Source organism: Heliangelus exortis, chromosome 13, assembly GCF_036169615.1.
Source record: "Heliangelus exortis chromosome 13, bHelExo1.hap1, whole genome shotgun sequence".
Classification (NCBI taxonomy): Eukaryota; Metazoa; Chordata; class Aves; order Apodiformes; family Trochilidae; genus Heliangelus; species Heliangelus exortis.
Genome location: NC_092434.1, coordinates 8,545,360 through 8,559,954, shown reverse-complemented (window position 1 = coordinate 8,559,954; position 14,595 = coordinate 8,545,360). Strand labels below are relative to the sequence as shown.

At 40.5% G+C, this 14,595-nt stretch overlaps 1 protein-coding gene and 1 long non-coding RNA gene across 4 annotated transcripts in view; both read right to left on the bottom strand.

Moving 5' to 3' along the window:
* PEPD (peptidase D) overlaps window positions 1-8,509 on the bottom strand; it is a 126,741-nt gene extending 118,232 nt beyond the window's left edge. For 2 of the 3 annotated variants that reach the window (XM_071756739.1, XM_071756740.1), the window contains exons 1-3: window positions 8,356-8,509; window positions 4,329-4,512; window positions 2,936-3,063 (exon numbers count right to left, since the gene is read on the bottom strand). In XM_071756739.1, coding sequence (XP_071612840.1) covers window positions 2,936-3,063; window positions 4,329-4,512; window positions 8,356-8,372 — 329 coding nt within the window. In that variant the 5' untranslated portion in view covers window positions 8,373-8,509. The remainder of the gene's footprint in view (window positions 1-2,935; window positions 3,064-4,328; window positions 4,513-8,355) is intronic. The other variant, XM_071756741.1, reaches the window with a different exon arrangement.
* Window positions 1-14,595, bottom strand: part of LOC139802023 (uncharacterized) — a 316,071-nt gene that overhangs the window by 275,351 nt on the left and 26,125 nt on the right. The window lies entirely within an intron of this gene.

Sequence of the window (14,595 nt, the reverse complement as noted above, 5' to 3'; positions counted from 1 at the left end):
ATCCGTTCCACGTCAGGCAGCTGCTGTACAGTATGCTTTACTTTATAAAATATCTTTAATCAGAACACTGACTAGTTCTGTCATTTATAATTAAGAAGGTAAATGGCAGGTGCAGCATTAATTAGTGAAATTGAAGTCTCTGTGCAAGACATGCAGTCATACCAACTTAATGCTTCCTAGGAATCAAAATAACAGCTTTGCACCACAAACTTGACTAGGTAAGACCATGCTGAAAAAGAGGGGCATTTACAACACCGTTATAGTACCAAAGCCTGTACAATTTTTTATTGCCAGTTTCATTTCTTAAACTCTTCCTGCAATGGTAATAATGGAAAAGTACTTCAGGAGCTCAAAAGTCTACCCACTAAGCCACCGTGTGAGACTCTCTGTTCCTGGCTCACAAACAAGGGGTGGGGCAGGGGGCAGAGGTACAGACCAAGAGACAGAAAAAGAGGTTCTCTTGGTTGAAAAGATTTTCCCAAACAACAACATTTGGAGAAATGTCCACGTAATGTAAAACAGAGAATGCTGTTGCAATCCCTTCCCAACACGAGAGCAGGGTCACCAGTCCCTACAATTATGTTCATAACAATTCTATGACTGCCACCTTAAAGAGTCTGTGGGATTTTTGGAGAATGTTCATGGTCCGTGATTCAAATTAAATCTGTAGAGCACCTTTAGATCCCTACAAATCTTTAGAGCATACACATCTAGCAAGAACTCCTACAGGATGAGCAACATTTTCAAAGAAATGGTAGTTACCCTCAACTCTGGTGCTATGTAGTGCTGGGTCCTTGGCAGACCACAGACCAGGTTGATGCATTCATCATCTCCATGTTCACCCCCTCTGCAGTCTCCAGGCACCACCTCAGCATGCAAAACTATTCACAAAAACGAGTGCATTTGGTGAGGCTAAAATAATTAGAGTGCTCATGATCTCTTTGTAAACTAATAGTCTGCTCATCTCCAAGCAAATGCCCTCAGACACTTCATTGGTTTTGGCCAAACTAAGGCTGCTATTTGAAGAAGCCAAGAGCCCCAGTTCTGCACTACTTCAAGGCAAAAGGGTTAAGCCCTTTGATTTTCACATTGCCTAAGTTACATTTCAAAAACAACTCAGATATGTGCCCTTCAGAAGTGAAAGCACAACAGTACATCAAGTAATACATTTAGTAATAGAGTCCTAGAATACTGGAATACTAGAGTCTGCTGTATTAATTACAAGAGAATCTATGCATTTTTGCCTGAAATCGCAGAGCAGATTCCCACATCTGACTTAAAAGCAAAGAAATATAAACACCAGGCAAAGCAACTGCACCCTGTGCTATGAACCAGAAGACCAGCTGTAGACTTCTGTAAAATACCAACCCTGCAAATATCATGAAAGGCACTGAATTGATTTGTGCTTCACTGATGTTAAATGGATGTTTCTTCAGCAGGTATAGTGCTTTCCAAAAGCACAAAAACAAGGACTTCCAAGGCAAACTGTAGAGATTAACAGCAGCGGGTGGAAGGCAAACTTATCTGTGTTTTTCTTTCAGTGCTAATTTTGACTTAAAAATTCAGTCTCCTGGGAAAGAATACAATCCTTAGCTGTGTGCAGTACCCCCTGCCAACCAACTTATGAAGCAGAACTGCTACTGACTCACAAATGAGTTATTCATCCATTCTCATTCTGACAAGCAGAAAAAGTACATGACCACATCTGACAGAAGAGAAAACAAAGATTCAAACAGCGATTCAGGAAGGGTAAGGAGAATTTAGAAAACAAGGATGCTGTGATAAAGACAATTTGTTATGCTCTGCAAGAAGACACAGCAACAATAAACTACATTTAACCAGACTTGTAATTCTTTAAATAAACCAATAACCACTGCTGCACAAGCAAATGAAATAGGCTGAACAGCTAATCTGAACTAGCAGAAGAGAACTTAGGGGGAGGAAAACACTTTGTCTATACAAGGCAACAAGCACCACTAGAGAAAAGACTTGAGAGTACATGTGGGGGTTAAACAGAATCTACCCTCCTAGACAGGTGCAGCTCTCAGCTGAAATATTTCAGAGAGCTGTATTCACATACTTTTGCTATCACAAACAATTTCAGTTCCCAGACAGGTCTAAGACAGTGATATTCATATAAACTCCCTCAGAAGACAGTAGCCATGCCCTACCATATGGTCTGGCACAGTTCAGCATATGGGATTGGCTGTGATTGTTTTCCTTTTCTGAAAATTAGTGTTAAAATATAAGTGATATCTTCTATTAGAAGCAAAGCAACCTGATCTCAAAATATTAAATCAGAAGTAATCCAATGTTCTGAGACAATATACACAAGAAAAAAAATTACAGTTTGTTAGGGGGTATAAATACAATTAAGACCAAGAAAAGAAATGAATACATAAACAAATCAATCTATCCACTGCTGTGACACTGAGCAATATTTACTACCAATGTGGATAGGGAGAAGTAAGTTTATGGCACACTCACAGAACAAAATTAAAATCACATTCCCTGATCTGTCTATTTGTATATAAAAAAAGTACCAAAGTGGCTAAAAATACCACTCATAAAGCTTCATTAGCTAAGGCAGCTGAAAACAGCAGAGCAACTTGAAAAAGCCTGCTTTGCTATTTAACTTGTCCTGTCTTAACACAAGACTTCTGCTTTTCTTCATGGCTCATCCTCCTTTCATGGATGCTGTGAGACCCATGGGTTCCAATTCTAAAGGTATTATCTACCAACTGTGCTGGAACATTTGGTACTATATGATCAATACCAATTGATCACATTCTATATCACTTTATGTACATATTACTACAATTCACACCAAATAATTCAAGGAAATCTGATCAAAATGAGATAGCATTCCAGCTCTACAGTTATGTTACATGAAGTATTCAGATACATAGGAACACAGTTAAAAGTTCTGTCTTACTTTCCCATCCAAACCGCATAGCTTTCAGGGAGTTGTGGAACAAAAAGCATGGATCTTCCAGTATCAACATCTACTGCTCCAAAGCAGCCTGCTTCAGTTACTCCAAAAGTCCAGTGAAAGTAAGATTCCTAGATTGAGACAAAATATATTCTTAAAAGAAAACCCTCACTTCTACCAGCTCTGAAAACACACTTCAGTACATAAAAATTCCTACTTCCATGTATGTGAAAGAGATCTCCTTCTGCTAGAGGGGTAAGTGGTTTAGGTCTAAAGCTCTTCAGACTGATTGGTTTTAGATTGCAATAATACAAATCCTTCTATTGGCAACTGGAAAGGATCAGAGATTAATAAACTACCATAAGAGACAAACAGGTTAAGTCATCACAATAAACCTACACCATACAATAAAATACATTTCGATTTGGAATTAGGGAATGCAGTATCAAGAAGGAGCATCATTCACATTAGACAAAGCAAAAGCAGAGTGCAGTGGCACAGTGCTGAAGACCCATCCTTCCCCAAAGAGGAACCTGCACTACAAACAGCCTTTAGCCAAGTTATTTTAAGAAAAAGCAAGCAAACAACAGAACAACTACCAATGCAGTGGTAAGTTTTGGTAAGGATAGACATATGCCCTGATACCCTGAAAGGTGCAACTCCTCTAAAACAAGACCAATAACTACATTAAGATATTTGCTATCTATTACTTAAAAATATGTGCCATTCTAATATCTAAATTAGAATTTATTGGGTTTTTTCATTACATAAACCAGCTCAATAAAATTCACAAAACAAAATACTGTAGCAGCCATGAAAAGAATAGAGTATACACAATTAGAGTTCTGTTATGCCAGCTTCCCTGAAGACTAAGATTACAATTGGCATGACATTAACAAGTTAAATCCTATTTGTGACAGAAGAGCACATGGGTACTTAGGGAAGAGCCTAACTTGAAGAGACACTTGTACATTCTATGATACATCCTGTTTTATGGAATATCCTGTTTATAAAAGCTTGAAATACACTTTTCTACACATTAATTCAGTTTAGATCCACTGTAACATGTCTCACTACAGAAAGGAGGTTATTTTTTGGGGTCACAGACAAGCCTGAAAAAAACCTAAGAAATATTCCACTCTGCCTGTAATATTACACTAAACTTCAATAGAAAACAGGGGCTATGCCTGAACAGGTTTAGGCCCTTTAAACCAGATAATGAGCCTGCATACTAAAGCATTTAATGAAGAGGCAATGTTATAAAGAAGCCAATTTATCTAAGTGAAGCAAGGCAATATGCACACGTGATAAAAGGACAATAATTTAAAATAATTTAAAATTCATGCAATTGAGAAGAATTTCTTAACTTGATTTGAAGTTTTGATTCAGCTCTTACCTGGCGGAACACAATACCAGTATCAGTACAGTATCTCTGGGTTTCTTCTCCACCCTGCAGCAGAACAACTGAATTCTTCTGGACATCTTTATTCTGTCTCAGGCGATCACACAGTCGTTTTCTATTCAAGGCAAAAAGTGCTATGGGCACTTTCAAGGTCTCATTTCCAAGCCAAAAGGAGGATCTAGAAAAGATGTTTTTAAATTGACAATTAACGGAAGACACAGACAGTGGTTAGCATGATTCAGACACACACAGTGTTTTACTTCAGGCTAAACCAGAAAAGGACTTTACAGATAGAACTCTACAAATAAGATAATAATCATTCAAGGGAAAGAGATGCTGTATAAAAACATTGCTCCAGAGTGATGATCAAACACCACTCATATGAGCACCAAAGGAAAAAAAGTGGCAACAGGAGACAGGGCTGACTGCAGCCGTAACCCAGAGCATGGCACCTGTTACAGTGCTTTAAGTAAAGCAACACAGAAAGTACCTGCAGAAAGCAACAATAGCCTGGGTCAAAAGCAAAACAGAATAGAAGAAAATGAGTTCTGAGTAACTGAAAACAGAAGTGGAAGATTAAATTAAGTCTGGCAAACTTCAGCAAGTCCTTCTGGGAAATCTTCAGTAGCTGAAACAGGGAGAGGACAGAAACAAAATGACAGCAGACAAAGGACACATTTCCCATACTCATACAGCATCTGCAAATTCCTTTTCTATGTACTTATGCTTATTCTTGCAACTGGCTTCAGTAAGTGACTGAGCCCATATACATGACCACCACAGAAGCATGTCCCAGGTAACCCTGACCTCCTGCTATTCATCACCACCTGTCCCTAAGGCAGCACAAACATGCTGAGACAGTCCAGAAAGTTTCCGAAAGATTGTATTCAGCAGAGTCACAATTAGGTAACAGGGTTTCAAAGTAAAAAGCACCCTCCTAAATAAACTGCTTATTAAGTAATTGAAAGTGTTTTAAATATTACAATAATATATCCCTGATTCATTCACATTTGGTATAGGTCCATAACTGCACTTTTTGGAACTTTAACAGTAGAAGCACAGTAGCTTGTTGTAGGGTTGGTTGTTTTGTTGCTTTTTTTTTTTTTTTTAATCAGATGAGTAGAGAAGAATCTAAGGGCACTTGGGTTTTTTTTAATGTTTAATATAGCAAATCTGTGTTTTGAAATCTGTGTTTTGGAGCTTCAGTATTAGAGATGAATACTCTTCCATTAATAAAATCCTATAATTTAAGTCCACCTCAGCTTTTTCAGCTTATTAAAGACAGACTGGCTGGATATTCATTTTCTATAAGATATGCTTCTAGAGGAGATGACAGAAAGGTGCAGTTAAATTGTTACTTTGTTAGGATGACAAGAAATGAATCACCAAGGGACTTAACCTCAGAGAAGCAGAGCTCCACATCTTAATTATTATATAGTTTTCATAGGCAATCTGAAAGCTAACCTTTGATTTATAGCTGCCTAAACTAACCTCCTGAAAGACTTTATCAGCATCAGAAATGTAAACCCTATAATTTCTTACTGCAGACACAGCATAAAAGAGCTAGTAAAATATTCTATCTCACTTGTTTATAACTACTTGCTATAACAGTGTAAGTAATTTCAGAAGGTGAAAGACTGCTCTTTCTAATCCAATTTTCAAATTATGTGCCTTGGAGTTCAGCTGATGGTGCACAAAACCCAAATGTGTTTATTTTTACTACTTCACACACACATCTGATAGCTTTCATTATCACAAGAGCTGCAGATTACCTATTGCAGTACAACAGCATAGTTGGAAGCACAGCACAAGCTTTTGTTGGGGTACTCTAGCCTGTAGGAAGAATGAAACAAGTTCATACAATCCTAACAAAAGATACTGGAAGTTTTAAACCAGAAGGCATTCAGTAACTGCCTTCTTTGTAACCTCTGTCACCAGGGCACCCACCTCATTCTCACAGTAGTCAAGATCACAAGAAAAATCTCTAACAGAGGGCTGGCTGTGTAACCATCACTTTGGTGTGACCATTACTTGGTTACTAAGAAAGACATGGCAGGTAAGTAGGTTACGACTGGCATGGTCTTTTTTCCATATTACTTCTAGCCCATGTGTTACAAAACCATTGTGACTGCACAGTACTGTCTGTGCCATGGCTACTATTTAGCACTTTTTCAGTTCCAAATGTAAGAAGTAATTGCTATGCCACTTGAAGTACATGCACATAACATGCCTCACATGGGTATCAATCCTGCAAACACACATGCAGCTACAGCATAATCAGCACAAAACTCTCCACTATTTGCCACATAAAAATACTACCACAAATTACAAGCTTTCAGTTTTGGTCCATGATCTTTCATCTCTCAGTTCATATCACACAAGTGCACAAGTACCAGAAATTAATTAGTACAATACATTGGCTGGTCTTTCAAGGTCTGTTTTCTTCTGCTAATCCAAGGACTCTGCCATCTCCAGCCACAAATTCAAAACTCTACAAGAGAGTTATGCATTTGATAATGAAATGCATTAATGCAAGCACTGCTTTGAGGCACACACCCCTCTGAAGCTATACAAGCTTCTGCAAATATGCATTAGTCAGTGTCAGGAATGGCTACTTGCAAGACCAGGACAGGACAAGTGAAGCTCAGCTTCCCCATTTTCCCCAGGCTCCCTACCACAATTCAGCCATTGCTCAGTCTGGTAAAGCTTCCCTGCTGGCTGTCACACGCAGTGTTTATGATCCCTTAGGCCCAAGCCAACATAAGAGCTTTTTTATTTTATTATATTGGAGGTGAAATGTAGCTAGAAACACTAAACTACACCTGTTTATTTAAATGATATTTTTCTTTTGCCTGGAACCATTGATTTTCAATGCTTATTTCAAGCTCTATGTTTTCAGAAACCTTACATTTTATTACTCTGTGATCCATCTAACATTTTGGATTTGTTTTGATGGAAACACCAGAACACTCCAGTAACCACAAATCCTATTTTACTTCTGGTTTTCCCACAATTTTTCAGTTAACCTTTTGTACTTCTGTTTTGGTTTTCTTGTGTTTTTTTCTGAAGAAAATACATAGGATTGCCATTCCTGTTGTAATGAGATCAAGCAGCCAGCCTTCAGATTTCAAGGAATATGAGAAACCACTGAAACTACTTTATCTGTCTGGGCCTCATTTACATGTTTGTTTTGAGCAAGAGTCTTCAACGTCAGCCCTAAGTCCAGCCAGTTTTTAATGCTGTTTCCACATCAAATAAATGAAGCTCAAGAGGCCTATACAAGCAGCACCACAGATAAACAAGGAAAAGACAGGAAAGAATAAAAGCAACTACCGCTGATTAAGGTGTAAAGTTGATGTTCTCTTCATGGTGAGCTCAGTGCTGTTTGCAAATAACAACTTGCAGGCCCACCCCAGTTCCATGTCCCCGACCCGACCCAGCCCGGTACCTGCACAGGACAGACCCGGCACAGGAGAGGACCTCAGAGAGGAGCAGCCTCCACCTCCACCCAAAGACGAAAGAGTCAGAACCAGGCCCCAGCGTCACCTCTTTTTTTGGCAACTAACTTCTCTCCTCATTTTGCTATATTTTTAATGGCACCTTCCTAAAGCACTGGAAGGAATGGGTGAAGCTACCTACAAAATGTGGGAAGCACTTCGCACTACGCCATCCACAGCCACCTTATCAAGGCGGTGATTTCCCAAACCTCACGCAACCGAACGCCTGACCCAGGGATCGGGGGGTGGGGGGGCGGCCGACCCGCCCTGACGGGACCCCCACCAGAGTTCCCGCCTCCCCACACAGAACCGTCTCTCAGGCCCGGCCTCCCCTGAAGTCTGCAGGGCCACAGACGGCCCTCCCCGGCCGGCTTGGAACACCCGCCGGCCCCCGGCACCCCCGACCCACCCAGGCCCCTCCGCGAGGGCCGGGCCGCAGCTGCGTGGCGCCCCCGGAGGGAAGGTGGATGAGGAGGAAGGGGGAGCCAGGCTGAGGCGCAGCCCGGGCCGGGATCGATGCTTACCCCGCCGCCGCGGCCATGTTCCTTGGCTGGCCCCGCTCTCTCACGTGACGGGCGGCAGGGGCGGCGGGGCCGGGGCGGGGCGAGCGGCACCTCCCGCCCGCGGCCCCTGAGGGGAGCGGGTCAGGTGCTGGAGCCCGGGAGTCTGATCGGTACTGACAGGGAACTGCCGTCCCAGAGGCTGCTCCTCTCCTCAGGCTTTCGGACATCGATCTGGCAGGGGAAAGGCCCCGGTGAGGGCCGGGACTTGGTCGTTGTCACCCGAGGGTGCATCCGGAACTGGGGAGGTGGGTTTGGGAGCATTCCCCGAAGCTAAAAGCTGTAAAGAAAACTCTTTATTACAGGGATTGTTGTCTTCTACCACAGAGCTCCCCTACATAAATGGTTGCTCAAACAATCCCATTTAACGTGCCGTGCTGCTATAATCCCCCTAAGAGATGCTTTCCACTTTGAAACGGAGAGGTGTTTAACAGCAGCCTGCAGGCACAGCCCCCTGCAGCCAACACCAGTCCTTGGACTCGCCCTGCTCTGCTGAATTCTGCTCCCGCTCACACAGATTTCTTCAGAACTTGAGTAACCTTGTTCTCGCCTCAAAGTCAGAAGCTATCTGAAGAACCGAACAATTCATAGGCCTGGGTTCACATGGACAGTAGCTGCCATACAGCAGCAAAGAAAAGAAGCATTAACCACTGGATAAGGAATGAAAGAGAAGCTCTGCTCTGTGACCTGAATACTTGTTTCACTGCTCTGTGTCTCTATAAAACAGTGGTAACAATTGCTCTGAGCTGGCAGCTCCTCACAGGTACCACTGCTCTCCCTTCCTGAAAGGAAAACCTGTCAAAAATCTGGTTTAAATCTGCCATGTGAGCACACCAGAAGCACGGCAAGGGCTCTCATCTTTAACTGTTACTCAAACACCGGGTAGAACAATGTGCTGCTTAAATAGGCAAGATTTAAATCTGCAGAATGAGACAGAATGACAAAGCAAAACAAAAAAGCACTCGAACACAAGCATCCCTTGGCCTCTTGTGTCCTTGTGCTAGGGAGGGGAGAGTACCTGCAGTCTTGCTCTGAATCCAGATAGTGTCTTTCTGAATTACATCCAGCTATAAACAGTCCCCAGGGGTCCTTGGGAAAACTTCCCTCACCTCCAAGACTCAGCTGTGTATCTCTGTCCAGCTCTTAGGCACTTTATACTCCTATTCCTTGTAGGTCTGTTTGTCCTCAGGCTATATACTAGTTAGCCAAAAGCAACTAACCTGCATTCTTATAATAAAAATATAAAACAACTCACTATTTCTCACACATTGTTTCACCTGGCAGAAAATACTTCAGAAATATTAACAGAAAAGTTACTGTAAAACTTGGTCACTTTACACTTAGACAAGAAACCAGCATTGAGCCACTGACCTCAGATTTCAGCTCTATCACTGAGTTCATTTATAGCTTCTGTTATCCTAGCTGAAAAGAAATAATGCTAGGTTAATAAACCTTTCTTTCCTTTATCACAGGAAAATTATGTAACTGTTGTCAGTAAGGATCCAGATATTTCCCCCTGGTTTTACAATACAACAGATGAAAACCCAAAGTTAGCAGGGGTGAATGCAGCCCAAATAAGAACTGGGGGAAAAAGAAGGATGCTGCAGGACACTACAGCTGTGACAGTGGTACGTGCTAGGGGGACATCACCCTTCTTCTGCCCTCCAGCCAAGATTGGGTGTCAAAAGAAGAGCTAAATACTCTCAGAATCATGGAATTACATAAATTGTCAGGGTTGGAAAAGTTTCCACATTATATGTGTCATCACAAAACCAGAAATAACAGTAAATGCAGATTTATCAGTACAGGCATTTTTCTAAGTTCAGATTGAGCTGTTTTTTCTGTTGATTATTCTCCCAGATTTTTGGAAGCTGACTGAGGAGCTCAGTGACCTTCTTCACTTGGATGGAAGAGCTAGTCAAAGAACAACAGATGGAGCTGATAGGTACGAGTGAAATAATTTTATACATTGTAGAATTAGCTGTTAGTCCAAAGTAATTATGTATTTTCCTATGCTAAAATGAGTAATATTATTTTTTTCATTAAATTACTATACATAGATCCCTAGCATTTCATTACTGAAAGATACATCTGCTGCCTTTGATAAAATGGCCACATGTCTTTAACTTGGAATAAAGATTAAAAGGTCCCTTCAAAGTAACAAACTGAACAAAAGCATCTGCCTTTGGCATTTTCATCATGAAACAATTTTGAGTAAATTTTCCCTCAAGCACTTAATGTATACTGCTGTATTGATCTTTTGGATCTTGAAATAAAAGTGTGATTTTTCCCAAAGCCTGCTTGAACTAAATTATTATAAAAGACAAGACAGGTAAAGCATTATATTGCATTATTACTCTCCTCATTGACTTTCACTTCAGAGTAAGAAAATATTGTATAATTCCCATCTAGAATGTGCCCATCAAGGATGGGGCAGTCTCAGGTAGCTTCTCTGGCTATTGACTGCTCTTTATAAAATTCTATTATTTTATTTTTTGTGGGGTGTTCTTCTGCAGTTCTTTAGTATAGACTGTCATTGTTTCATTTAAATCAATCTGACCCATCTGTATTTATAAATTGCTGCCACAGGAACTACTGTCTCATAATAATGTATTAAAATGGCACTTTTAAGGTTAGGGGGTTTTTTTTAATAATTAGCAGCCAGTGTGATGATCCGTGTAATGTTTCTCTAGAATCTCTGGCAGCTTGAAAGTCAGTTTTTGTATATTGCAACATACTATTTGCCTCAATAAAAGCAAACTTCTCGATGATTTTCAGTTCATTTATACAAATATACATATTGGATTTTTTGCTAATGAAGAGACAGTTTCCATTTGTGTCCTTTGCATGATGCCCAGCACTATAACTCCTTTTTCATTTTTCCAAGAGTTGTGTGCCCTTTCACTACATAAAAATGTGCTGTGTGATGTGAGTGTAGTTAAGTCACAGGTAATTGCCAGGTATAAGACATAAGGCACCATCCTCTATTTCCTTTCTTATAAATGCTACAAGCTAGTATGACAGATTAACATCTTTCTTTATTCAAGTAAGTTTTATGGAAAGTGGTGAGATTCTATGATGCTGGATTTAGGACACAAACGTACTAAGTTCACTGCAGCCATTACCCCCACAGCATTACACAACTGAGAACAAAATTCCTCCGCATTAATCATGATTTATTTCCTCAGTATTTCCCATTTTCAAATGCATAGCCTTTTCTTCAAAGAGGAATGACACACTGGCCATATTTTGAAGGGCAAAATCAAAGGTACTTTGCACTGTCTTCTAGAGCAGAAGCATGGAAAGAAGCTGATGAAGTTCCTGTACTGCATGACATGACACTTCCTCTAGTCTGCCCATATGAACACGAGGCCAATCATACAACACAAGAGCTTAACTTCTCATTCAACTTTTCTGTGATCGCCACATGAACCCATAAAATACATTGTGTGGTTAAAATGCAGAACAAGTTTACAAATCTTAATTTTTCTTTTATTACTGTCTGCATAATATACTCTCTACGCAGTGCATAACAAATCCCCAAACAATCTTTTAACATGCTTAGGTAAATATTTTCTCAAAAGATTAATGCCTTCAGGGTTTTGTGGATTACAATTCATATCTTCACACCAATTTGAAGTCAGATTTTGCACTTTTTTTTTAGTAAGAAAAGCCTCTTTAATTATTTACTGTTTATATGAAAAGTATTTTCCATGCTGAGATCTTGCATTACAATTTCAAGCCACTGATTTATCAAAATCTGCATTTAGTTAATGATGAAGAAATTGCTTCTCCTTATACAGATTATTAGAGTTACCTGAAATTAGTCCTTCTAGGCTTTGCATAGGCAACATTTCCTTTTTCTGCTTGAAACAATCCTACCCTCCTTTCCAGGAAAGAAAGACCTGCTTCTTCCAGCACTTCTTCCACCTCTTGGTGGTACAGCTGTTCCTGGCCAAAAGTCATCACTGTCCCTGCTCCAAAGTGACTCCCAGGAGTAGTCCTCAGCTCCAGCTGCAGAAGATGTGATACCAACTTCCTTTTTGTACTCATCTAATCTCCTCTGCATCTGACTGGAAATTTAACCCAGCTCACTTCTGACTTTAATTTAAAACCAAAAAGGTAAGCAAGTGGCCATCAGATGAATTAATCACAGCGTAGTCCTGTGACTGCAGCACTGTTTCAGTTTGGTCAGACCCCTTTCATTACCCAGTGCCCAAAGCCCACTCCCAGGAGCAAGCTCTAACCTGAGAGCTTAGGAAGGAGTGGAGGAGATTGCTCAGTGACATGCTAGAGGACAGCAAAGATAAAAAGCAAAATCTTGTGAATCAGGGAATTCAATTATCTTTTGAACTGAAAAAAAATAGCTATTTTTCACAACTGCTTTCTCCCCAAAAGACAAAATACAGCCTTTTTCCAGGGCAGTGGAAACTGTGCCAAAAGTACAAAGTGCACTGGGGATGTTACACGCCTCTTTGCCTTTTACTGAATCCACTGACTAAAATTTATTTTTAAAATGGGTCATATTTATAGACATTTTTCAGAAACTACCACTTTGATAAAAATGAGACTAGGCTTATAGCAGAGACACTAAGCCCTCATTTCCAGAGCATGTACCTGCTGCCCTATGCACAGCTGCCTCGTGCTGGCAGCTTCCCTGCAGAAGTTCTGCTGGGCACAAGTACCTGCCAAGTTAATTGGATGCACGCATGAAAATTAGGCTCAATGAGATTCAACATGGGCAACAAGACTTATGTCCCCAGTCACCATCCTCTGCTGGCCAGCCTCTAAATTCAAATTTCATTGTCTCTTTCTAACTTCACAGTCACAAATGTAGATATAATGCCTAAGAAATGGTTATTTGTCATTGCAAAACCTCTCATTTGCTACACTAAACTTTAGTTCTGTACAAATTCAAACTATTTTGAGAACAGCTTCACTTGGTTTCCATCAGCATTAGCAGCATTAATGTAATTTGCACTAAGGAGATTCAGAAAGGAAGCTCAAAGAACACGTGTGGTTTAGTTGTGTGCATGTGTGGCATTTCCAAGCATCCTATGTTTCAGGTAGCATCTGTTTGCATCCTTGAAAATGAAAAGGCTCATACAATTTCACTAATGTGGTGCTACAGCTGTGCCATTTTTTTTCTCCTTTAAGCCCTGACAGGCATCTTTGCTTGTTTGTATGCAGGGGCCCTGTTTGAACTGTTGCCTGGTGTCTTTGCTTTGTATGCCTGCAGGAGAGGTGATTTTCTTATTTTGTTTTGTTTTGATTTTCAGATGATGTAGTAACTTCTTTGCTACTATTACTGTTGTCAGCAACAACTCTTCTGGTCCAGGCTGACATCATGTGATGGCCATAGATAAAGAATTCATCTTGAGAAAATGATGTGGGTTCTTACTGAGTTACAGGACTGGAGTGATGCCAAGCAACAGCACAAGCACAGGCTTCACCCTGGGATTCTGTCAAGTTGTAGCAGGCAGCCTGCTCTCCTCCAGCCCCAGCTTCCTTCTCAGTGAAAATATTTGGGGGTGTATTCTGAATATCAGGAGGTACAAACCAGAGCACATTAATATTGGTATTAAACATGACACACCACTGCTCATTTAGGATCTGACCTTGTGTGTTGTTTTACCTCCTACAAATTGCATGTTTTAAGTGTGCAGCATGTCTTCTGTGATACTGCCCTTCCCCTTTTGGATTGTAGGGATTAGAGGAAGAACGCAATAACATTTGCTGCTTTCCTAAAACTAAAAAGAGGTAATTTTCACTTGTTTCAAAAAATATAAACAACATAGGAGAAACCACTACAAGCTCAGCCTTCTTTCTGAAATTAACATCTTAGTATATTTTGGTACCAGCTCATCAGTGGCTTGGGGCTGCAGGCAGGTCCCTCACTGTGTGAGGTTTTCCCATTTTCATTTTTCTGCAGTAAATATAGGAAAGGAAATCTCTGAATCACTGCAAAGCAGGCCTGATGACAGGCTGACTAATAGTGCTTTGACAACATCCAATAGATTTTACAGAGATTAAGGTCTTCTCAGAAATTTGTCAGCAGTAGTTTAGGAAATATGGAAGATGTGCAGAGTTAACAGTTCTGTGGGTGTTTGCTATTTGGCTATCTACATAAACAAACAGCTGCTGCAGCTGGAATAAAATCTGCAAAGTTGTTACTAACTTTGGCACATCTCTGCTCCAAGCACA